This window comes from Tursiops truncatus, chromosome 7 (genome assembly GCF_011762595.2).
Source record: "Tursiops truncatus isolate mTurTru1 chromosome 7, mTurTru1.mat.Y, whole genome shotgun sequence".
NCBI classification, from domain to species: domain Eukaryota; kingdom Metazoa; phylum Chordata; class Mammalia; order Artiodactyla; family Delphinidae; genus Tursiops; species Tursiops truncatus.
Window position 1 is genome coordinate 366,323 of NC_047040.1, and position 26,277 is coordinate 392,599.

General features: G+C 48.4%; 1 protein-coding gene across 10 annotated transcripts in view; it reads right to left on the minus strand.

Annotated features, from left to right (window-relative positions):
* FARP2 (FERM, ARH/RhoGEF and pleckstrin domain protein 2) overlaps window positions 1-26,277 on the minus strand; it is a 92,993-nt gene that overhangs the window by 32,643 nt on the left and 34,073 nt on the right. For 7 of the 10 annotated variants that reach the window (XR_004527306.2, XM_033859389.2, XM_033859390.2 and 4 more), the window contains 7 exons: window positions 21,077-21,181; window positions 20,188-20,230; window positions 18,742-18,820; window positions 16,593-16,690; window positions 14,851-14,965; window positions 9,352-9,499; window positions 1,604-1,759 (listed from right to left, as the gene is read on the minus strand). Coding sequence is in view for 9 of the 10 variants with exons in the window: in XM_033859389.2 (XP_033715280.1) it covers window positions 1,604-1,759; window positions 9,352-9,499; window positions 14,851-14,965; window positions 16,593-16,690; window positions 18,742-18,820; window positions 20,188-20,230; window positions 21,077-21,181 (744 nt within the window). In the remaining variant the exon portion in view is untranslated. Of the gene's footprint in view, window positions 1-1,603; window positions 1,760-9,351; window positions 9,500-12,946; window positions 13,521-14,850; window positions 14,966-16,592; window positions 16,691-18,741; window positions 18,821-20,187; window positions 20,231-21,076; window positions 21,182-26,277 lie in introns of those variants that run through there. The other 3 variants (XM_033859391.2, XM_073806987.1, XM_033859395.2) reach the window with 3 other exon arrangements.

Genomic DNA, 26,277 nt, shown 5'->3' on the forward strand with positions numbered 1-26,277 from the left:
AAATTCCCAGAAATGGTATATTGAGCTCAGAAACAATGCACATTTTTGAACCTTATGATATATTATTACCAAATTACTTGCCAGAAAGAACATAATACTTTGACTCCTATGTTTAATCTTAAAAATGTAAGTGCTTAGGGATACAAAACGTAACCTTGCCAGGTGCAGAGACAGACACAGTCCGGAACTTTGAAACATCACGCTGTTCCAAAGAAGAGCTGCTTTGGGATATAAAGCCGCAATTCTCTTCTCTCCCTGTCCTTTCAGAATAACTGCCAGAAACTTCTTTTTTTTTTTTTTACAGAGAAAAAAAAACGCAGCCTTTTACTTGTATTTTGTACATGTTTTTGGCATTCCTTATACTTCTCTCATCCGCAGAAGAAATATTTGAGTAAAAAACAATTAAGCTATCTGTTCATACTTGCTACCAAACACACTTACACGCCGCACATGACCCTGGGGTTTGACAAAAGCTAATCAAGTTGAGCCTTTGAAAAGCTTAGGTGAAGCCTCTCCTCCAGACTGGCCCGGAGCTCTGATCTCCCAGAGTGTGTCTAAGCTGACAGCCTCCTAAGCTTCAACGCCACAGCGGCTCAGCTAATCTACTTTTTATTTCCTAACTTCCTTTGTACAATAGACATGTAACAATGTGAACATCTCTGAATAGTCTGACGTACTGGATTTTTCCAACTATCAGACTGTACAGACATTTACTTTTCCCCCTTTTTACTAATTTCAGTAAATTTATATTTAATTATTACCTTACTGACTCACAATCTCAAAAGAAAGGAACATTTATTTTCTAAAAATCAAGTCTACTTCAATTAGAGCTATTAAAGGGTCAATTTCTGAATCAAAGACACATGAGAATATTGGAAACGCCCCTCTCTGCATTCTGGACAGAAGCTCCAACACTGATTTGCTGTGCAGCTTCTTCTGATCACAGCTAAACACTCCGTATTTCAGCTTTATTACCCAAAGAAGGACTGGCTGTAATAGACCAACAGTTCTCAGCAGCCCTGGGAGTCTGTCCCACGTGCACTCTCTCAGGCCAACCCCACAGCTGAGTCTTGGGCGGGGCCACCCCCGGGGATGCTGATATGCCCTCTAGGTGAGAAGTGCTGGGCAGGTCACCCCGAAGCCTGTCCCCAGTCCCGAATCCTGTCCTTAAATTCTTCTGTGAGTTATGCTGAAACGATATATAAAGTAATTAAAGGGACTTCCCTAGTGGTGCAGTGGTTAAGAAGCCTCCTGCCAGTGCAGGGGACACGGGTTCGAGCCCTGGTCTGGGAAGATTCCACATGCCGCAGAGCAACGAAGCCCGTGCGCCACAACTACTGAGCCTGTGTGCCACAACTACTGCAGCCCACGTGCCCTAGAGCCCGTGCTCTGCAACAAGAGAAGCCACCGCAATGAGAAGCCCGTGCACCGCAACTTAGAGTAGCCCCTGCTCGCCGCAACTAGAGAAGGCCCACGTGCAGCAACAAAGACCCAACTCAGCCAAAATTAAACAAATAAATTTTAAAAAGAAGTAATTAAAAACTCAGTATTCTAGCAGAGTAAATTCTCTTACAACTTAAAAAGTTCTCAAAATAATACTTACATGGACCTCTGGGTGGAGTTTGATAAGAAACCTCTTCCTCTTAAAGCTGAGCTTCCGGAGCCTGGACCAGTTGAAAGTGTTGATCTTGGTGCTGCTCTGGAATTCAGGACACAGACGTTCGTTGAGGAACATCTGTAACCTGACGCGTGCACACGACTTCTCATGAAACAGAGAAGGTTAAGTCACATCCTTGCCAGAAAGCACAGCAAGCCCCTGCCACTTTATGTTCGGAAAGACTCTGAATTAAAATGTCAATACTAACCACACTAATCTCTCTGTTTTAGGAAGAAAACTTTATTTCTTTGATAAAGCTTTATTACAACCTCCTTTTTTCAATGTTAACAGTGAACATTTTTGAAGCCCCCCTACTGCGAGGACGGCGGCTGGGAGGGGCCTGGTGGTGGCAGGGCGGGGCTGGGTTTCCCACTGAAGGGAAGGACGGAGGGATCCCAGGGGTGCCGGATGGGACCTGGATCCAAGGCTGAACCCCCGACTCTCCAGAGTGGGCACACCGGGCAAGGACCTCAGCTTCTAAACAATTTTGTCCACTAAGGAGACCAGGGCCCTTTGCTCTTCCAGGGTGGGGCAGGCAAAGAACAAAGGAACCTGGACCATCTTATTGTGTAAGAAAGTAAACAAGTGCTCAAAAAATGACGGGGAAATGTCGAAAGGACACAGGAGGGATTTCCTTCCCTGGTGGTCCAGTGGTTAGGACTGCACCTTCCAATGCAGGGGGCGCGGGTTCGATCTCTGGTTGGGGAGCTAAGATCCCACATGCCTTGCAGCCAAAAGACCAAAGCATAAAACAGAAGCAATATTGTAACAAATTCAATAAAGACTTTAAAAATGGTCCACATCAAAAAAATCTAAAAAAAAAGAAAAGGGCACAGGAGCCACCTGAAGGGACTCCCTGATGTGGGTCAATTTAAATATCAAAACAAATAATGACAACAGATCAAGTATCAGATTATAACCCGAATTATAACTTGAGTGATAGTACGATTATAATACAAACCCATGATCCACAGGGACGTAAAGACAATAAACAAATGAGGAGAAAACCCTTCTAGGATCATGAAGAATGGAATTTAAAAAGCTGCCTTTTGGCAACCATCCGGGAAATTTACAGTCTTAAGTATCTCTCCACAAAATGCTTACTAATTACAAAGGATAAAAAGTCACTTCGCAGCGAAGAAGCCTGTCAAACGCCTTCCAACCATGTGATGGATACTGGCACTACCGGCAATGGGACAGACAGGCACCGTGGGCCACCTCGCGGGCTGCACCAGGCACACTCGTTTCTGTCATTCACCCGCCCAAGAAGCTTAACTAGGGTCTGATCGTCAGCAGGTGCTGGGAGGCCCATGTCACAAAATGACTGGCCTTGAACCTTCCAAAGCATCAAGGTCAGGAGAATCAAGGAGAGAAGGAAGAGAGTTCCAGACTGAAGAGGCCAGAGCAGGATCCTGACTGGGCAGAGCGCTTGGCCTCAGAAGGGATCTTCTGAAACCAACGAGACTGGGGCAACTGGTGGAAGCTGGATGCGGTCTCTGGGGAAGGAGCATGTTCTACTGTTCTCATATCCTTTCCATAACCTTGAAACATTTCCAGAATTAAAATGTTAAATGGACTGAAACACTTTTCTGGCATTTTCTTTTCTATTCTCGACTATCATGACCATTTACTCTTTTCTACAAATTCAAGATGGGGGGTGGCAAGGTGAAGAATGTTTTCCCTTCAGAGATACTAAAACAAACAAACAAACAAAACAAAACAAAAAACCCACAACAACTTAAGCAATTAAAGAGGAAGGAGGCACTGAAACATGCACGACAGGGACAAACTCTGAGACAGGGGAAAGCTGTCAGGCACAAAGGCCATTTACAGGAACGTCCAGACAAGGAAATCAGCAGAGACAGAAAGCAGCTTAGTGGCTGTCAGGGGCGGGCAGTGACTGCTACAGTGCGTGGGGTGAGGCTGCGATTTAAACGTTCTGGGGTTAGTGGTGATGGTGACACAATTCTGTGAATATACTAAAAACAACTGAATTATACTTTTGAATGGTGAACTTTACGTTACGTGTGAATTATATACAGTTTTTAAAATTCCTGAGTTAAGAAGTGTCCTTGAGGCCAAGATACAAATGACAGGGTCTAGATGAGACCCAAGTATCCCAGCTCCCAACACTGTCCAGACACGAAGTCACTTCAACTGCTACTCAAAGTAAAATATTTGAGGGTTTTCAACTGGGTTCTCAAAAAAGCAAACAAAACAACCAAACAATAAAACATCAACAAAAGAAAAGAAAAGAAAACGCCCACCGCCAGCTCTCACCTCTAGATGGTAGGTGCCTAGGGCAAAGGCTTAAGAAAGCAGGTGGCCACAGGAGGGCCAGGGAAGGGCCTGTCCTCCCCAGGAAGACACAGAAAAGAGCGAGAGACACACTGTTCCCAGCTGCAAGCTTGCCTTCCCATTTTCCCTTTGGGTCAAAATAAAAAATCACCACATCCCAGGGCTTTAACCGAGTCATAAATCGAAACAAAGAATCCACGGATGACTGCCCTCACTCTGCCCTGGGCAACCCTGACACTCACCGAGCAGCGCCACTCAGAGCCACTGCTTTCATTTTGGATTTTATCAAAAAAATCCACGGCTCAGCTGTAAATGCCAAGTAAGACCTGAAACAGAACCCGGAGACTCAGGGCTCTCTGGGCCACCCTCAGGCCTGCTCCCCCGGACAGAACCGCCTTCCGGACCTGCATCCGCATGTCCACACAGCTTGTCCAAGGCTGCTACTGTACCCTGCTCTGAGATCTCGTCTCCTGGACCTCCACACCCACCACGACCTCACGTCCACCACTCCCCACACTCCCTCCATTTTTGGTAAATTTAAAATTCAGTATTTATATTACTGATCACGTAAGTACTGCTTGCAAGTTGAGCCAACCTGAATTATAACTATACTTCGCTCCTTTGCTTTTTAAAATTAATTAATTAATTAATTTTGGCTGCTTTGGGTCTTCGTTGCTGCACGCGGGCTTTCTCCAGATGCGGCAAGCAGGGGCTACCCTTCATTGTGGTGCGTGGGCTTCTCGTTGCGGTGGCTTCTCTTGTTGTGGAGCACGGGCTCTAGGTGCACGGGCTTCAGCAGTTGTGGCACATGGGCTCAGCAGTTGTGGCTCGCGGGCTCTAGAGCGCAGGCTCAGTAGTTGCGGTGCACGGGCTTAGCTGCTCCACAGCATGTGGGATCTTCCCGGACCAGGGCTCGAACCCATGTCCCCTGCATTGGCAGGCGGATTCTTAACCGCTGCGCCACCAGGGAAGCCCACTCCTTCGCTTTTAATTTTCCTCGAGTCACTAACTGCCTCTTTTCGTTTGCCTAATCTCTAGGTACCCGTCGCTAATTCTAATTTTGGAAGCCCAAAACTTCCCCGCAGACCTTTAGAACTCTTCGATACGGTCTAACCCATGAAGCCATCGCTCATTCTTCCCCCTGCCCCCTCAAAGGCCGCACCTCCCGGCTTGCGGGATCTCAGTTCCCCAACCAGGGACTGGACCCGGACCCTGGCAGCAAAAGCACCGAGTCCTAACCACTGGACGCCAGGGAGCTCCCCCCTCAGCCCTTTCTTGGAGGCCGCCTCTGTGCTTATGCTGACGAACGTTCTCCCCATCTGAGCACAGCCTGCACCTCTGCCTTCTCCAATCTGAGTCACCCTGTTTCCTCAGCTCCCATCCGAGTTTCTCCCTCCTCCAGTGTTGGCCTTCAAAAGGCTGTGCAGGAACTGAATTTCTGAAAACCTGCATATCTGAAAATGCTTTCATGTTCTCTGTACAGGAGTCGCGTTGCACAGGGCACAGAATCCCGGGCTGGAAATGCTCTTCTTTCACGTGTAGAACCTCCGGTCTCCAGCTGCCAGTCCTGCCGCTACTAGCCCGGCAGCTCTCCAACTGCCCCCACCTCTGGCAGCTCGCGCTGACGAGCCCCGCTGCCGTCACACTGGAACCTGCAGGCACCTTCAACCTGGAACTTTGTGCCTTGAGTTCTGGAAACTTTTTCTCGTGTAATTTCTTTAACAATTCCTCCACTGCTTTTTGGTTCCTGCCTCTAGAATTCTGGGGTGCTGGACCTCCTGGATGGCGCTGGAATTTTCTTTACTTTTCTCTCCCATCTTTCACCCTTTATTTATTTATTTATTTATTTATTTATTTATTAGTGGTACGCGGGCCTCTCACTGTTGTGGCCTCTCCTGTTGTGGAGCACAGGCTCCGGACGTGCAGGCTCAGCGGCCATGGCTCACGGGCCCAGCCGCTCTGTGGCATGTGGGATCTTCCCGGACCGGGGCATGAACCCGTGTCCCCTGCATCGGCAGGCGGACTCTCAACCACTGCGCCACCAGGGAAGCCCACCCTTTATCTTTTATTCTGTTCTGTGGAGATTTCCTCAACTGCATCTTCCAAACATTCTCGTTCCGCCAATGTGCATCACTCTTTTTCTCCGTAACTGCCCTGCTCTTGTTTCAGAGATGCAAGCTTTTCCCTTATTTCTGTGAGGCTTTTTAGAAAACGTAATACACACAAATTGAAGGTCTGTGGCAACCCTGCACTGAGCAAGTCTATGGGCGCTGATTTTCCCAATAGCATTTGCTCACTTCGTGTCTCTGTGTCACATTTTGGTAACTCTCACAATATTTCCAACTTTCATTATTATATTTGTTATGATATCTGTGATCAATGATCTTTGATGTTACTCTTGGGAAAAGATTATGACTCTCTGAAGGCTCAGATGATAGTTAACACTGTTAGCAATAAAGTATTTTTAAATTAAAAAAAAGAAGGAAAATGTAATACAGTGACATACTAACAAGGTTCAAATCCTTAAGGTACCAAAATTGAGTCCAGAATGAACAGGCCCCTCTCCCCACTTCCAAAAGCCTGCAGGCTATAGTAACCATCCTAGGGGCAGTCAACACCAGTTTATTTTGTAGGGAATAAATAGAGTGTGTGTGTGTGTAAGTTCCCCTCTTTTCCCCATAAGCGGTAGCAAATTCCACACACAGTTTTGAACATCTTCTCCATTTAACAATGCATCTCAAAGAATGTTTCACGTATCAGGACACAGAGAGCACATGCAACCTTTGGACAGTTGTCCAATTATCCCATAATATGGATGCCCCACCATTTATTTAACCGGCCTCCTAATAATTAATCACCAGTATTTTACTATTACAAACAAGGCCAGAATAAAAAATCACAAGAGAAACGTTTACACTCATGCTAAAGCTGTGTTCCTGTTTCCCATGAACGCGATGTGGGTAAAGCGATTTTTCTGTTTTGCCAATCTGATAGATGAAAAGCAGTAACCTCTCTGAGGAAGCGTGCTTTCCATTTCTTCCACCCCCAGCACAGTTTCTGTTTCTTCTGAGTCTCTTCTTCGCACAAATTTGGGACCTGTCCCTCAAATACCATCTTCCCTTGAAGAAAGGCTCTCCTCAAATTTCTGGCGACCCTTGGTCACTGTCTCTATTTAACAGCAAGGCTCTGGGTGTGCCTGAGTTAGTGACCATCCTGGTAAACACTGGCCAGGGAGCATCACGAGGGGATGCTAGTCTAAGGGACATCTGACAAGGGACAGAACAGCTGTGTCTTAAAGCGCCTTTCCATGGACCACCTATTAGTTAAAAGAGGAAAACCAGTAACTAGGCAGTAGAGGAACCAGAAAACACAGCGATCAAGGTTCGCATCGCCAGGGAGGCCAGGTGGCATCTCAGGTGTGACCCCCGAGGGGGACACATGTCACCTGGGCAGTGGTCCAGCTGGGAACACGTCACCTGAATCTAATCACAGGAAAACAGCCGACAAACACAGACGAGGAACTTTCTATTACAAAGGGGCTGTGTTCTTCAACACCGTCTTCATAAAAGAAAAAAGAATGTTCCAGATTAAAGGCGACTGCAGCGTGACGGCCTGGTTCTAGATGGGATCCTGTCCTGCAGGGAGACCACTGGCCAGCTGACAGGACTGAGGACGGACCCGTGTGCCAGGTGTTAAGAGCCTGCGGCCTCAGTGGTGACTGACTGTGGTCACGACAGAGCATATACTCTGCTCTTGGGAAACACACACTGAAGTTCTCGGGGTAAAGGCCCCGACGTGTGCAGCTTACTCCCCAAGGCTTCAGAAAAAACTGTGTGCGTCTGGGCGTGTGTCTGTGCGGCAGGGATGAGAACACATGTCAGCGGGAGGTGCAAATGGTGACAGCTGAACCTGGGGGACAGGTGCATGGGGTCTCTGTGTGCTATCCTCATTCTCACAGCTTTTTGCGACATTTGAATTGAAAGTGTTTCCAGATGGAAGTCTTTACAAGAGGAGGCTCTGAAGTGCTGGTTGGCAGCTCCCCGGGCTGCAGCAGGGCCCCCGATGTCAGAACCCGCTCGTGAGGCACCTCGTCCTGGAGCGGCGGGTCGTGCTGTAGCTGCCGGCCCCGCCCCATCCGGCCTCCCCGCCCCCCTGGGGATCCCAGGCTCCTCGCTGGGCCGTCAGGGCCTGCTTCCCTACTCCCCACACTCTGGCGATAGTCCTTGTTTTCTGTGGTTTCCTTTTCCATTCTTTGTTCTTACTGATGTAAGGTTAAAAAAAAATTCCTTAACGGTCATGCCGGTGGGGATTTTGAGGGAGTGGAAATGAATTCAATCTGCCGCCTTTCATTTCAAGTCTCTAACCTCATGCTTTTGCAGTTTCTTCTGGTCATAAATTATTTGTCCTTTTCTGGAGAAATGACAACAACTTGATCCTGAGGGACGTGATTTCCCCTCTGTGCCAGGTAGGAACCGCCATCAAAGGGAGCGGGTGTGGGAGGCCCTGGACACCACTCAAAGGGCCTGGATTTCAGGTGGAATGTAACAGAACTGACATTCTAAACGCAAAATTAAATTCTTTTCCTACGGGAAATTGAAATTTGCTGGCTAAGTTGAGAAAGAGAAAGGAAAAGCAGAAGAAGCAAAGTGTCCTTGATCAGGGAGGCCTGGATCAGACCAGCCGTTTCAGGCGCCGGCAGCGAAGACGGGCCACAGAGGGAAGAGCCGCAAAGCCAGCTGGGCGCCAAGAGCGCCACCGCCAACCCTGGGCACCACGTTCCACCGGAGGTGCCCGACTCCACGGGCCGGGAGCAGGCAGCTCCTGGAGGGGAGGCGGGAGCACCTGGCGAGGCGCGGGCTCCGGAGCTGCAGGCCGGCGCCCTGGCAGCTGTTTCCAGGCGCGTCACACCCCACGGCCCGGCACAAGGACATTCACCACAAACACGACTCAGTGGCCCTTTATGTAACGCTCACCCATCCGAACGCCGCTACCGCACACATCCCCGGGAACCCTAGCACTGCCCTCGGAGGGTCCCCAGGTTGTTCTGTCTTGTGCTTTGAACGGTGACTGGGACCCGTGGCGGAGACCCCACAGGGCAGCAGCCTCCCCGCGGGGGTGGACGCCGCCCTACAGGGCAGCCAGAGCCGGGCTTGAGGTTCCACGGGGGCGACCTTCTGTCAACGTTAGAAGGACAGTGGGACATGACTGTGCGCCCTGCGGGCCATGGGCCCCGTGACAGTGAGTCCAAGACAAGAAGACAACTTCTCTAACGGGTGAGAGGTTGGATCGGAGGGTCCGCAAAGCTCTTCCTCCAAGTCTAAGACGGATTCAGCAACAAAGACTTCCCAGCAAACGTAAAACAACCCCAAGAAGCCACAGCACAGCCGCCCTCCTACCTGGAAGACGAGGACGCCCATGTGGGAAACGGCCAGGTTGATCTTGGCCCCCTCCCTGTCAGAGGCCGTGTGAAACCTGATGCCGTACATTTCCAGCTTCCGGGCAATTTCCAGCACCTGGAAATCCGACTCGGCAGGCGTCTGGCCCCTGTAATAAAAGACAGCATGATCACAGCACTCCTGAAAGAGCCGAAACACAGGACAGAAGCGACCAGGAAAACAGACCACAGAAACAAACCAACAAAGGAGGCTCTGTTCTTCAGAGGGTCGGTCACCCACTGTATGTTTACGTACACATCAAACAGAACACCGCACACGGGCCACGGAAACGTCCGCTTGCTTCTATTCTGTAATCCATTTCCTAGTGGGTCAAATGTTTTCTTTGCACTCATTATATGTTCAGCCTTATAATTTTATCTTAATACAAAGTAATGTGCAAACATTACGTGCAGAGACAAATAGTAAATAAAGGAAATACCACAGATAACTCTAGTATCTCATTAAACCCATTTCAAAACTTTAAAAAACTATTTTCAAAAAGTACAATTCTAACCATTAGAATACACTTTTATAAAAATGAAATTATCGGGCTTCCCTGGTGGCGCAGTGGTTGAGAGTCCGCCTGCCGATGCAGGGGACACGGGTTCGTGCCCTGGTCCGGGAAGATCCCACATGCCACAGAGCGGCTAGGCCCGTGAGCCATGGTCGCTGAGCCTGTGCGTCCGGAGCCTGTGCTCCGCAACAGGAGAGGCCACAACAGTGAGAGGCCCGTGTACCGCAAAAAAAATAAAAATAAAAAACTAAAATTTATATAAAAATATTTTGCTAAAAAAGTGACTACTTACTCAGTTACAGCTAAATATTCTCATAAACATTAAGAATATTACATATAGGGGCTTCCCTGGTGGCGCAATGGTTGAGAGTCCGCCTGCCGATGCAGCGGACACGGGTTCGTGCCCCGGTCCGGGAGGATCCCACATGCCGTGGAGCGGCTGGGCCCGTGAACCATGGCCGTTGAGCCTGCACGTCCGGAGCCTGTGCTCCACGACGGGAGAGGCCACAACAGTGAGAGGCCCGTGTACCGCAAAAAAAGAAAGAAATTATCAAAATGAATAAAAATATAATCACCACAACAGTTGGTTTTATTGACGCCTCGCACGCGGCCCGCATGGCGCCGAGCAGCTCCAAGGCGTGACGCTCAGGTAAGTCCCAAACACTCCATGTGGGATGTTCCATTAACAACTCTTTTTTTCTTCTTACTTCCGAATGCCTGAGTTTTTGGATCTTTAAGGAATAACACAACTGTTTGCGTTATGCCATTCTTGTGATTTCCATTCTTTGACTAAAACGTCTGTTCTTTGAAGCTGATATAGACATCTATTAACTTGCATTTGAATAAATCATCTTCAACTAGATGATGATTCCATTGTATATCCACCACATCTTATTTGCCCATTCATCTATTGATGGGCACTGCTTCTGTATCTAGGCTATTGTAAATTATGCTGCTATGAACACTGGGGTGCATATATCTTTTTGAGTTAGTGTTTCTCTTTTCTTTGGGTAAATACCCAGGAGTGGAATTGCTGGATCATATGGTAGCTCTATTTTTAATTTTTATTTATTTATTTTAATTTTTTTAAAAAATTGGAGTAGAGCTGATTTACAATGTTGTGTTAGTTTCAGGTGTACAGCAAAGTGAATCTAATATATCTACTCTTTTTTTCGATTCTTTTCCCATATAGGCCATTAGAGAGTATTGAGTCTATTTTTAATTTGGGGGGGAAGCTCCATACTATTTTCCATAGTGGCTGCAGCAATTTTCATTCCCACCAACAGTGCTCAAGGGTTCCCTTTTCTCCACATCCTTGCCAACACTTATTTCTTGTCTTTTTTTAAAAAACATTTATTTATTATTTATTTATTTTGGCTGCTCTGGGTCTTCGTTGTGGCAACGCAGGATCTTTGCTGCGGCATGTGGGCTCTTAGTTGTGGCATGTGGATCTAGTTCCCCGACCAGGGATTGAACCTGGGCCCCCTGCATTGGGAGCACGGACCTCTGGACCCCTAGGGAAGTCCTCTCTTGTCTTTTTTTTCTATCGAAGTACAGCTGATGTACAATGTTATATAAGCTATAGGTGTGCAATATAATGACTCACAATTTTTAAGGGTTAAACTCCATTTATAGTTATTATAAAACATTGGCTATATTCCCTGTGTGTATAGTACATCCTTGTAGCTTATCTATTTTATACTTAGTAGTCTGTACCTCTTAATCCCCTACCCCTATCTCACCCCTCCCCGCTTCCCTCTCCCCATGAGTAACCAGTAGTTTGTTCTCTACATCTGAGTTTGTTTCTTTTTTGTTGTATTTACTAGTTTGCTGTGTTTTTAGATTCCACACATAAGTGAAATCGTACAGTATTTCTCATTCTCTGTCTGACTTATTTCACCTAGCACAATGCCCTCCAGGTCCATAGAGGCTGCTGCAAGTGGCAAAGTTTCTGCCTTTTTCACGGCTGAGTAGTGTTCCACTGCACAATACATACACGTCTTCTTTGCCCATTCGTCTGCTGACGCATTGCTTGTCTTTCTGGTGACAGACGTTCTGACAGGTGTGCGGTGGTGTCCCATGGGGGTTTGGATGTGCACTCCCCTGATGGTTAGTGAGGGTGAGTGTATTCTCATGTGTCTGTTGGCCATCTGTCTGTCTTCTTTAGAAACATGTCTCTTCAGGTCCTCTGCCCAGCTTTTAATCAAGTTGTTTGCCTTTTTCATGTTGAGCTGTATGAGTTCTTTGTATATTTTTGCAGACATATAATTTGCAAATATCTTCTATTCAGTAGGTGGCCATTTGTCTTGTTGATCGTTTCCTTTGCTGTGCAGAAGTTTTTGGTTTTATTAGGTCCCATTTGTTTATTTTTGCTTTTGTTTCCCTTGCCTAAGGAGACAGATCCAAACAAAAACATAGTTGACCCTGAACAACTCGGGGGTCAGGGGCACCGAGCCTCTGCACGTAAGTTACAGCCAGCCCTCTGTATCCGAGGTTCCACATCTGAGAATTCAACCCGCCTGAGACCACGTAGTATGTAGCATCTACTACGGAAAACGGTCCGTGTATAAGGGGACTCACCCAGTTCACGCATATGTTGTTCAACGGTCAACTGTATCGCTAAGACCCACGTCAAAAAATATACTGCCTGTTTTCTTCTAGGAGTTTTATGGCTTCAGGCGTTACATGTAAGTCATCTTTTAAAAACATTTATTTATTATATTAGTTATTTGGTTGCACCGGGTCTTAGTTGCGGCAGCCAGGCCCCTTAGTTGCGGCTCGTGAACTCGTAGTGGTGTGGGATCTAGTTCCCTGACCAGGGATGGAACCTGGGCCCCCTGCATTGGGAGCGTGGAGTCTTACCCACTGTGCCACAAGGGAAGTCCCCTTACATGTAAGTTTTTAATCCATTTTATTTTTTGTATATGGTGTGAAAAAGGGGTCCAGTTTGATTCTTTCGTGTGTGGCTGTCCAGTTTCCCAATGCTGTTTATTCAAGAGGTTGTCTTCTCCCCACTGTCTAGTCTTGTCTCTTTTCACTCACCCACAAGTGTGTGGGCTCATTTCTGGGCTCTCTGTCCTGTTCCACTGATCTGTGTTGTCTGTTTTTATGCCACTTCCTTCCCGTTCTGATGGCTGTAGCTGTGTAGTTGCTTGAAATCAGGGAGTGATTCCTCCAGCTTTGTTCTTCTTTCTCAAGATTATTTTGGCTATTTGGGGTCTTTTGTGTTTCCATACAAACTTTAGAGATATCTGCAACACTTACAAACACATGCACATGTGCATACGAACACACGACGTGCAGGCGCGGAGCCACCTCTCAGGTCTGGTGCTTTACTCCCCTCAAGGCGGGTTCTCAGTGTGACTGAGCATAGACTGGTCACCGTCCCACCGGCCTCCCCATGCATGGGGGGGGGGGTCACGTCATGAACCCCCACCCACCGGGCCTGGCAGTGAGCCTCTCCCACGGGGCTCTGGTCCCCATCCTGAAGCACTCTTCCCTGGGGTCCACGGCCCCAGGCTGTCTTCCTTCTTCTGGCTGCTCGTGGCCCTGTCCTGGGGGCCTCCTTCTCACGGCCTGTGGGGCCTCTCCCCACCCCCATCCTCCAGGGGGCGTCCTGGCCCCGCCCCGCCTCACCCCTTCCCCCGCCCGCCTCACCCCTGGCCCCGCCCCGCCTGCCTCACCCTGCACAGTGCGCTTTGGCTCCACCCCTGCCCCGTCGCCGCTGCCCAGGTGGGACGCTTCACACCGCGGCCACCCCACCCTCCACGGGCGCCCGGCTCCGGCCCTGTGTGTCCTGGAAGGAAGGGGACCCTGCCCCCAACGCTAGGAGCAAATCCCACACAGGTGACCGTCCCCTTTGGGGCAGACCGGGGACCCACTCAGGCTGGCACGGGGAGGGGGCCCTCTGCTCGTCTGGTCCTCGGGGTTTGGGTGTGACACGGGGTGCGGCGCATTCCCCCGCCACCAGCGAGAACCAAGGCAGCCTCGAAAGAGGCCACACCCCTCGGCGTGGAAGCGGGGCCAGAGCCCTAAGGGCCAGGTGCGCGCTGAGGCCGCGTCTGGGAAAGGGTGGCCCCGTGTGCACAGCTCGGACGCCCAGCGGTGCCCCAAACCACCACACCCAAGACGGAGCTCAGGCCTTGGCTCCGTGACGAAGGGGGGCCCAGGGCACGCGTGGCACCGCGGGGTCACGTGCAGCCTCCCGCCAGCAGCTGGGGCTATTACTGGCTCCTAGAACCTTGGGGGCCGTGCCCCCCACCCCCAGGCTGCTGCCTCTGCCGGCACCCTCACGGTCCTTCTGCACCCCATCCTCCCCGCAGAGTGGGCTCTGCCTGGCACTGCAGCCCACATGCCACAAGTGACACATCTGTACAGACAGTGCCACCCCGAGCCAGGCACACAAAGGTCCGCTGGTGGCTCTGAGCGGTGAAGGCATGGAAAAGCGCACGGCCCCACAGGGAAGGGCATCCTCGAGGGTTGGAGCCTGGGTCTGCGTTGCCCAACGCCCGCCCTGCACGTGACGTCAGTGCGCTCACCTCTCAGCAGGCTCCCCCACGAGGGGGGCCCAGTCCTCCAGGACCCCTCCCCATCGAGCTCTCCCTCTGGTGAACTCAAGCTCACAACCCCCGGGCCCGGGGCCGCCAGCCCTTCTCACGGCCTCCCCATCTCTCTTCCCCTCTTCCTCCGGGTCGCCCTCACCTCGTCCCAGCGTCAAGCCTTAGGGAAGCCAGGCAGCAGGGCTGCAGCAGGAACCATCCCGCCCCCACCCGACACCTGAGGACTGGGCGCGGCCAGTGCGGGACCCCGTCCACTGCCCCCCACTTACGGAGGGATGCCAGCACTGCCCGGGGCCCGGGCACCCTCCCAGCCTGTCCCGAAGCGGCCTGTGGACGGAGTCCCGCCCGGCCAGCCGACTGCCCCGACGTCCGGCGGCGCCGACTCACGCGTGCCCCCGATGGAGCTCCAGGATCCGCTCCAGGGCCCGCTCCTGGCCCGGCAGGTACTCGTGGGCCCGCAGGTGCTCCCGGACCAGCGCCTCTTCGTAATCTCCTATTTCCGCTAAGACGAGAAAGTAACAGGCGGTCTTTCTCATGTTTACATGAAGAAAAATACAAGCGTCTGTGCGTGCAAGTGCGTAAATTAAAAGCAGAAGAAAATTATCCTAAATCTGTAGCAAAAAACACATCCCTTAAATAAACAAAATGTTGTATTTTATTTTTCCACATATTTTATGCCGTTCAAGGCAAACATAAAGGCAGGCGAAGAGAATTCTTTCTGAGTCGTGAAGAGGAAAGACGCTGGTGAGCGGCTCCAGGGAGGGAAACTCTGAGCTTTATACCCTGTTTGCTATGTTGTAAACGTTTTCTCTGTAAGTTGTCTCAAGACTACTGTGACTAGGATAAGGTCCTTTATTTTGTTTCAAGATAATGTATTTTAAATTGTTTCTTCCTTCAGGCCCTCTCAAATTCTTGAGGAACAGTGAATGTTTCTTTCTAATTTCATGTATTTTAAGGCCACACATATTTTCAAAATAGTAGTTAAAGCCCAATAATTTTAAGCAACATACTTTGTTCTGAGACAGTCTCAAATCACAGAAAAGCCGCATGCACAGGATCACAGCTTGGGGTGTGTTTTCTACAAAACGGGACAGTCTCATGCATAACCCCGGCAGCACCACCCAGGTAAGGACAAGGCCACCAGCTGCTGCTCCATCCGAGCCTCAGACCCGTTCACGTTTCAGCAGCCGCCTAACTTTAAGGCAAAGGACCCGGTCAGAATCCCACACGGCATCTGGCTGTCGTGGCTCTTTACCGCCCTTCAATCTGAGCAGCACACGTCCAAGGTGGAACTTCCAGGCGGACGAGTTATTCTAAGATAACTCAGCTCGCACAGAGCCCTCAGCAAGAGGCACTACCGAAGGCCGTCCGCACTGCAAAGCCACCTGCTGCCTGAGAGGACCTCAGGACAAATCACAGATAACTAAGCCACTTTGACACCTGTGCTTATGGGTGTGAACGGGTCCCACTGTGCAGGACGGCAAACCTCTGGTAAAATCTGCTATTTGGAGAAGGTGAGTCAGGGGAAGGACCAAGTAAACTGCACACTAACCCATTAACTTAGAAGTTCCTAAAATCCTGGAACCTCTCTATATCATACTTCCTGAGTTCAAATTTCAGAAGTATACGTTCTATGCCAGGAAGATGCGGTCCAGCCTCTAGTCCAGAAGCCAGGCGGGGATTCCCTTCTGTCTGTCCTGCGGTGGGGGGCAGGGGGGCCGCTGGAGAGCCCGGGCGAAGCGCGCACCTGCTCTCCAGACCCTCCTCTCTTATGCTTCTCCCAGGTCATGCCTGAAGTCACCATGGCGCTCAAACCACCTCCCGCTCTGAGATACTGAAGGGCTTCCTTTGTCCTTCGGGGACTGACACCTGACTTGTCACAGGGGCTGTGACGCTCTCCCCAGAGTCGGGGTGCTGCCTGGCCCCCCCACTGGAGGTCTGAGGGCCACGTGAGACCACGGGGAGGACGCGTGGCCTGTCTCCCCTCCCAGGTGGGAAGTTAACCCTCAGCCCTTCAGAAAAACCTGCAAACTGAACCGCCCGTCCTTTGCTGGTGCCCAGCCTGGGGCAGGTGAGTCAGCCACAGGCGCAGCCATCCCGTGTGAGCGCAGGGCCAGCGGGACACTCACCCTGCAGGAGGTGGGACGCCAGGAGGGCAGCCGTGGTGTCCGTGCAGGTCAGACGCTCCTCCAGAAGGTCTCTCTTAAGTTGCAGGGCAAACAAGTATCTAGGAGGGAGTTCCAAGCACAGAGATCAGCTCCAAAGCTTCTGAACACACTTCCCACGTCTGTCTCAGGAGGACACACAGCCCCAGGTCACACCAGAGCAGAAGGCGAGCAAGGGCAGTCACAGGAGCTTAGCGCGTCCACACGGCGGGCGGTCCACACGCCGGGCACACCATAGCCCAGGGCGCCAGATCACCTGGAGCCACACCTTCAAGGGGGAAGCTCACAAATTCGTGCCACTTCTGTGAACACGCACAAAACTGCACTCGCGGTTTGTGTGAAGCAGCAGAAACAGCCCATGAGGGCGAAGCTTCAAGTGTGGCTATGGAGCTGTAAGGCAGATGGATAATGTTCGGTCTTGGCTAGAATCTGAGAAACAGGTAGTCTTGAATTAACTGGTGAGAATGTAACAGAGAGGGTGACCGAAACTATTTATATATTCATTTATTCCATGAGCAAATAATCCCCAAGCACATATATGCTCCAGGTGCTGTTCTGGGAGCTGGAAATACCATGGGGCGCAGGGCAGACGCCCCGCCCTTGTTGGGGGTCCACTCCAGCGTGAGCCGTCAGCGCTTACTGTGCTCTCTTAAACTTGGAATGTACACACCCTTGGCCTTAAGCAATCCCACCACTATGAACTTTTCTACAGAAACACTTCCAGAGTTCACAAAGATATGTGGACAAGCATGTTTATTTGCAGCATTACAGCAGAGAAAAGCTAGAAACAATCTAAATTTGCACTAACATGAGACTGGCTAAATAAATTAGGTTACAGCCATACATACTAATACGGAAAGACATCCATGGCATGCCATGGATATGGGGGGGAAAAAGAAACTCAAACTGCAGTTCTCTGTGTAGAGTTTGATACTGTTTTGTAAAATAATGACTTTAAAGCCCCACGTCTACTGGCATACCGCTGTGAATTCATCTGGAAGACTCATGTCCAAGCGTTAACACTTCTGGGAAGGGTGGGTGGGCAGGGAGTGAAGAGGAACGCTGACTTTTTACTCTACATAACTTTAAAGTTTTTCTTCTTTTACCACAAACATGCAGTTTTTTTATAAATAAAAAGATGACCTTTTGCATAAACCCGGCTTGGACCCAGGACACGGAATTAGGTTAACACTTCCTGTTACTCACCAATGTCTAGGAATAAAAAGTGATTCTCTCAAAAGGGACTTCCTGGTAAATGTGAGGTGTTTAATACACTATTAAGACAAGCTCTGTGCTCACTCGTAAGGCGCTTTCTGCCGTCCGGGGGTTCAGCTCCTAACCCGTAAAGATGAGACTAGAGCCTTGCGGTCTCTACGTGTCCTCGCAGCTGAGTCTATGACTTTGTGATTCAGAAGCGGTTGGCAAAGACCTTCTAAGCAGAGGTTCTAAGACTCTGAGGACCCAGGTATAGATCCACATTTGGTCAGGAAGCTACTCTGTTACTACTGCATCATCATCATAGCTCTCTCTTATCTAACTTCTGACTCCGGGTTTTGAGTTGATTTTTAGGTTTTTGCTTTATTCCTCATGATAAAATCAGTACATAAAATACAAGGAAAAAAACCACTTCCATAATCTTATTGCCCAGATGAAACAACTGCCAACATTTTCTTTCAAAGAATCAATCGTGAATTGAAAAGCGTAGCAGAAAAGAAATCACCTAAAGTATTTCTGCTCCATATATTCATGAGGACACTCCCAAGTAAGTGTATTTTGTTGGTTAAAAAAGTAAAGGAATGGGCGAAATTCCTACCGACTTCATGCACAGGCACAGATCTATGGAGGATATCTGTTCAGCAGTGCCCTCAAACACCATTTTTAATTCTCAAATTTGTGCCATAACCATTCTTCCAAACCCTGTTTGCATTTGTGTCTGTGCAAGAGTGAAAATGCAAAACTATGACACCTTGGTTACAGCTTTGACACAGACACTAGGCTCGTTCTTTGAATAAACAACCCTGACCAGGTGCTTAGGTAAAGCACAGGTGCTGTCGGGGACACAGGTGAAGGAGGACCCTGCCCACGGCAGCTCTGGGTCAGTCAAGCTCTTTACCGTGTATATTCTTCTTGCAACTGACCCGGATCAGGTGGGAAAAATTTCACTGCTAGGCGAAGCACTGTATTCTTTGGCCCTATAAAAAGAAAAATTTTAAAGTCCACAAATAAGGTCACACTCTGTATTTGCTATCTTTCTGCATATTCTGGTGTGACTGAGCTAGTGCTTTCAAATGGACTGTTAAAGCAAATCTTTCCAAGTAAGAGGATGTTAAGAAATTTCCTCTGCGTGAAATTGTTAGTCCTAAGTACCAGTCACATATAGCAAAGAAAAAATTGAAAACTTTTGCTTTAAGTAGAGATTACTAAAAGAACCCTAAAAACAAGCAGGAAACTGCACATTAAAATCTTAAAATGTATTCTTCTTTATATTTTAGAAGTAAGAAAGTGATTAAAAAAATAAAGGTGTTTATACTATTAGTCATAGTAATAATTTTAAAAGCCTGAGAGTTCCGTGGTGGCCTAGTAGTTAGGACTCCGGGCTTTCACTGCCAGGGTCTGGGTATGATCCCTGGTTGGGGAAATGAAATCTTGTAAGCCATGCGGCAAGGCCAAAAAAAAATTAATAATAAGGGCTTCCCTGGTGGCGCAGTGGTTGAGAGTCAGCCTGCCGATGCAGGGGACGCGGGTTTGTGCCCTGGTCCAGGAAGATCCCACATGCCGTGGAGCGGCTGCCCCTGTGAGCCATGGCCGCTGAGCCTGTGCGTCCGGAGCCTGTGCTCCACAACGGGAGAGGCCACAACAGTGAGAGGCCCGCGTACCGCAAAAAAAAAAAAAAAAAAAAAAAAAAAAAAAAAAATTAATAAAAAGGCCATTATTTTTGAAATCCTTATATACTTTAGTGAAAGAAAAATGTTATCATTCACTATACTGAACTAGAACAACCTGATTACTGTAAAGAAAAAGTGTAGGATATTAGCTTATCTGAGTATTTTAGCTTTATTGAAATTTTATAATAACACAGCCACATGATTTCCACCACAAGAAAAGAGGAACTGTTTTGCTAAACTGCTATGGCAACCGAAATGGCCTTTGCTTATCAGTGAACAAAAGTCCCTTCCATACAACCTCTTCTCAATTTAGTCCTAGAAAACTTACAGGTGAATTCAGGACTAGAGATTTCACCCCATATGTCTTCTCATAACTTAGAAACTGCACACTTATTTTTGGCCAAAAATGAAGGCAATATCGAGCAGCATATCCTATTTCTTCCAAATTTGAGGCAAGTAACTGAGAACTGAGTTAAACGACGCCCCACCCTCCACGTCTTACAGTTTAAAGCTAAACGGCAAAGTGACCTCCAAGTTCTCCTGCTGCTGGCGTCACCATGCTGCTGCCCAGAGTGGTGACGACCATGATCGTCTGAACGTGCCTTGAATTTGGACAGTCAAGGACAAAGCATCTTAAGTGAGCAGAGCTTTAAAGAGTTAAGAAAAGGACTTACTTCGTACTTGTCTAACGATGGGTTTCATAGGTTCAAGCCAGATCTAAAGAGGATTTAAGAAAAGATATCAAATCCATTAAATTATTTCTCTATTTAGCAAGAATGTTACAAAACACAAATGTTTATAATTAAGGGAGATATTTAAGGCAGAAGTATTTTGGCCCTGCTGCTCTTGGACACACGTCGAATCCTGATATAACAGAGTACAGCAGGGCACGCTTTGGGAGGCGTGGAACAGGATGCTGCCAACCACCCCACGTTACAGAGGCTGCTGTCGCCGTGCACAGGACCGGCACCCAGAGCTCTGTGTGTGCGTGCTGGGGCTGCTATCTGTCAAGACCAAACAAGTATCGGCCACCTGCTGCCTTTGTAAACAGCGAGCTGATGAGAGGGTTACTGTGTGACAGGGGTAGAAAGGGGCTCTACAGTGCTGACATGCTTTTTGAACTAATGGGTTCATTTGGTTTCTTTAAAAAACAGTTCCACCTGTAAATATTAAAGCTCCACACTTTTATGGTTCACCTATTAAGTAAAATGAGGCATAACCAGTTTAGTAAAGCAGTTTGCTCAAAATCCACTCTTGAAATGATCATCACACACGATAATACTCTAGCTGCTTTTATAACTTATGAAGAAAGGATTTCCTTGGCACATGCGCTAGTAGATTGAAAAAAATTAGGGGGGATGCCAATTCAGGCTTAGGTAGAAGGCAAATATATTCCCTACAGCTGCAAATAAAATACTTCAATAGCACAGCTTTGATAACAACAACGTGCCCTGCTTGTTATCATTCCAGGAGGTCCTCAAAGGTCTCTGGCCCGGATGCATCATCACAAGCACCTGCAGCCCACCTACCGCCTATCTCCAAAAGCAGATGAGAAGCACATACCCAGCAGGACTGGACGTTTTGAAACTCCAAGCCGAAGTAGTCACATTCTATCAGATTCAGGCGCTTCCACACCTGGGTCAGTAACACCTGGCCATAGCATTTAGGCTGTGGTGAGACAGACGAGAAGAAACACGAGGAGGGTTACACGACTTTAGACAACAAAGATTTACGAACACTGTGGCATAAAGTCCCTTCCCACACGCAGAACTTCATTATATTTAGCTTCTTGCTTCACTTTCCTTTCTGACGAGGCGCACAAACTGTCACAAAGCGAACAGATGAACCTGAGGCTCTGTGCGCAGGAACTGAGGCATCAGTAAAGCTAAAAGCGCCTCCACTCTACTTTCTCAGAGCGTGTGGAGTCACATTTCTTTGTAACTTTAAGGTGGTAGGAACCATTCTTAGCCTCAGTAAACATTTTATCCAACAATTCTGATATTTACTAAAACGGTGAGTCTCATAGTTCATGTTTGCCTGAGATCCCGTGGATAACTTAGCGTCTGGCAGCCTTTCCCACAGGGAGAAGAGCATGAACTAGGCAACAAACCAGGTGGGGAGCCGGCCCTCCACTCTGCTCACAAAGATCAATTCCAGTGGACTAAAGGCAGAGGAGAATGTTTCCATAATCTCGGGCTGAGTACAGTCTCCTAAGCGGAGCACAAAGGAAAGATTGATAGATCCGGTTAAATAGAAATGAAACATTTCTGAATAGAAAGACACTGAACAAAGTTACAAACTAGAATCATGCTGAAAAAATTATAACTTACGTCTCATGCTGCTCTTATGAAGCAATACAAATGGCCTTAGGCATACAAAAAGGTACTCAAGGGACTTCCCTGGTGGTCCAGTGGGTAAGACTCCATGCTCCCAATGCAGAGGGCCCCGGGTTTGATTCCTGGTCAGGGAACTAGATCCCGCATGCATGCCGCAAGTAAGAGCACACAGGCCACAATTAAGAGTCCGCATACTGCAACTAAGAGTCTGTAATGCCACAACTAAGACCCAGCGCAACCTAAATAAATATTTAAAAAACCAAAACCAAACAAACAAAAAACCCAAAAAGGTACTCAAGCCCTCTAGCAATAAAATAGATTAAAACAGTGACGTGTCACTTTTCACCCATCAAAGAGGTTATGATGATGCCAAGAGTGAGTGGCGTGGTCATGGGAAGACAGCCACACACCTGCTGGGATAATGTGAAAACACTTTCCAATCTGAAGTGTATACATGTACCTTTGCCACAGCAACTCCGCTTCTACTTCCTCCTACAGATAGCCCAAAACAACTGCACAGAGCTAAACACCAAGGACAAACTAGCAAAGAACTGGCAAAATGAGTAATGGCGTATCCCTAATTAAAAATTACGCATCCCTGGGCTTCCCTGGTGGCGCAGTGGTTGAGAGTCCGCCTGCCGATGCAGGGGACACAGGTTAGTGTCCCGGTCCGGGAAGATGCCACATGCCGCGGAGCGGCTGGGCCCGTGAGCCATGGCCGCTGAGCCTGCGCGTCCAGAGCCTGTGCTCCACAACGGGAGAGGCCGCAGCAGTGAGAGGCCCGCGTACCGCAAAAAAAAAAAAATAATAAAAAAATAAAAAAGAAAAAAAAATTACGCATCCCTTAAAAGGAACACAGAAATTCTGTATGGACCATCACAGAATAAAGTCAAGACTACAGTTCAGTCAGGAAGAAAGGTTTCCATTTCTACACAGTATGATTCCCTTTCATAGAACACACCCTCTGTTAACACACAGCAGAAACAGGTCTGGAAGGCTGTGCTCTGTGTCTCTCAGGGACTGAACAGAGTGTGGGATGCAGACAAGGACTTCCACTTTCACCTCAATCATTAACTTGTCTTAGTCATTAACGTCTCAAGTTTTCATCAGTAGACATGTTATTTTCACAATTAAAATATAATACACACAAGTGGGTGGGGAGGGAAACGTCCACTATTTAACCATTAGATTTTCTCTCCGTGTGCTCAGGAAGTGCTAAGGCTCCTGAAATGAGAATTGTTATTTGAAGGGATAAAAACCCGCCCTTCTGGGCTTCCCTGGTGGCGCAGTGGTTGAGAGTCTGCCTGCCAACGCAGGGGATACAGGTTCGTGCACTGGTCTGGGAAGATCCCACATGCCGCGGAGCGACTGGGCCCGTGAGCCACAATTACTGAGCCTGCGCGTCTGGAGCCTGTGCTCCGCAACAAGAGAGGCCGCGATAGTGAGAGGCCCGCGCATTGCGATGAAGAGTGGCCTCCGCTTGCCACAACTAGAGAAAGCCCTCGCAAAGAAACGAAGACCCAACACAGTCATAAATAAATAAATTAAAAAAAAAAAAAAAAACCCGCCCTTTGTCCTAACAGAAGCTCACAGAGAATCACAGAGCAGAACGAGCACCTCATCAGGACAGGAAGGTGAGCTACAGTGTGACCTCACGCTGAAAGTACAATTAGTAGGGAACACACACGCAGGTCTCGCTGGGTTCCGTTCCTATGACGTCCCTCAGAGCATCACAGTAGAGCTCCCTGTGACAGAGCAGGTGCTAGGGAGGCCATGCAGTGCCCTGCAGGCCCCGTGTCACCGCAGGGACCACCCACACTGGGGCCCCTACATGGTTAACCGGTCAGAAATCACAGATTCTGCTGCAACCCACCCCTGACCCCACGACCCCTGGGTGTCTGACCCCACAGAAGTCCTCTCAAAGCCACGTCACCCCTCCCCCAGGATGGGCCAGGGCACCCCAGTCCCACCCCCAGCCCCCGCCCAGGGCTGGGTGCACACCTCCCTGTCGGGTCGGCCTAAGGGGGGGGGGCGTGTCCTCTGAGAACCCGCTAAGGTGCCCTTGACCTCCGCTAGCTCCCCCAACAGTCACATCACGCGGCCCCCGGACAAGGTGCTGGTGGCACTGAGACTGGTTCTCACCCGCCCTGGGCTCCCCACCCCGTCTGCGGTCGGACGGGAGGCGGCACAGCCGTACCCGAGCCGCCCACCCCACTACCCGCCGGCCAGCCCTCCACCTGCAGTGAGCGCGGCCTGAGCTCTGCTCTGGGGCCGTCCCAGTGGGACTACGGGCACCGACCACGGCACGTGTGTGACACGAGGTTGCTCACGACACAATGCTGCCTGGCACCGCCCAACACCCAGGGCAGGGGCTGTGTATCGGGGCGCAAAGCACATGAGTTACACATGTATTTGTATGCATATGCACACATGTACACACATTTATGGACACACGAAAACACATACATGTATGATGCACACAAGAATGGACACACATACATACACACGTGCATGGGTATACATACGGACACACATAAACACATGTGGGGATATGCGTGTATAAATGCTCATGTATGATACACACATATACACAGACCTGAATGGACAACTATATATATTTAACTTCCTGAATTGGAATAATTTTCTTTTTTTTTTTGCGGTACGCGGGCCTCTCACTGTTGTGGCCTCTCACGTTGCGGAGCACGGGCTCCGGACGCGCAGGCTCAGCGGCCATAGCTCACGGGCCCAGCTGCTCCGCGGCATGTGGGATCTTCCTGGACCGGGACACGAACCCGTGTCCCCTGCATCGGCAGGCGGACTCTCAACCACTGCGCCACCAGGGAAGCCCTGGAATAAATTTTACTAAACTAAAAAAGTTTTCCAAGTCAATTACTAGCCGATGTTCAGGTAACAAAAAGAATTTTGTATTCTCCGTGTGTCCTGAAATACATAATCAATTCCCACAAAAACCATCAGAAACAGGTGTCTTCACAAACCATGAAGGCACAGACATCTCCAAAGATATTTAAATTAATCCAAGGTGACACAGATGGCGGGGCGGGGTGGGGGGGAGGGAATCCCTTAAATTTGCTTTATGGAAAAGAACCCCCAAACTCCAAACAAATCCACATATACACACACATTCCCCGAGAGAAAGATTCCTCCTTATGGATGTCAATGGAAACATCCCAAGTAAAGTATCAGCAAACATAACCTGGCAAAAACAGAAAGAGTGACACATCATAGCCAAGTAAACTTATTCAAGAGAGAGAGGATAATTCAACACACCATTAGGAGATCTAACATTAACCTGCAGAAAAATATCCTACGGTTATTCCCAGAACCTGAGACTCTGAGAAGGCATCTGATAAAATTCAATTCTTAATAAAATAGGAAGAGAGGCATGATTCCCTAACATCTAACAAGACGGGGTGGCTGCCCCCAACCGCACATTGCATCACTAACTCTAAATGCCAGCACCGAAACAGGAAGAAACGGGAGGCAAAAAAACTGGAAAAGAGGAAGCAAGGTGTCATTACTTGCAGGTATGATACTTTACTTTGAAAATCCAAGAACATCAACTAGAAAACTATTATAAAAAAGATGAAATTCAGTTAGGTGATGGGGGAAAATTATTATACGGATATCACCAGGCTTTTCAGGATAGAGAGGAAGAAACAACCACATTTGTAACAGCAATGAAAAAACTGAAGTATCTTGGAATAAACTTACAATAAAAGAAAGCCTTACGGCGAAAATTTTAAAAACACTGTCAGGAGACTGAACAAGGGGCGGAAGTGGACGGCGCCACCTTCTTGGAGAGAAACACCCGCGGAGACGTCAAGCTTCCTTCCATTAATCCACAGACTCCATGCGACCCTAATAAAAGTACCAAGAGGATTCTTTAAGGAACCTGAGAGGCTGATTCTACAGTTGATGTATTTTTTAAAATGCAAGAATGGTCAGGAAAATTCTGAAAAAGAAAATTAAGAGAGGATGAGCCTTAGCAGATAGTCAAACTGTTGAAAAACTATAGTAATTAAAACATTTGGTACTGGTGCATATGTTCACACAGACAAATCAATGGAATAGAGTAGGAGGTGAAGAAATATACCCAAACACAAAACAGTGGAGTGCCTGGTAACAGTGACATTTCAAATCAATCAGTGAGAGGAAAACAGATTATTCAATAAATATTATTAGGTATCCATCTGGAAAAAACTAGGCTGTACCCTTATCTGGCATAATAATTTCAAGATGAATAAAATATCTAAACACAAAAATATCTACCCATCAAAGTACGGCAGTGAGATAAATCTGTTTTGTACTCCACATGGGGAGAGGCTGTTTTCATTTCACTCCAGAAGCTAAAAGCCATCACAGGAGGCTTGAGAGACTGAACACAAAAATAAAAACCTCTGCACAGAA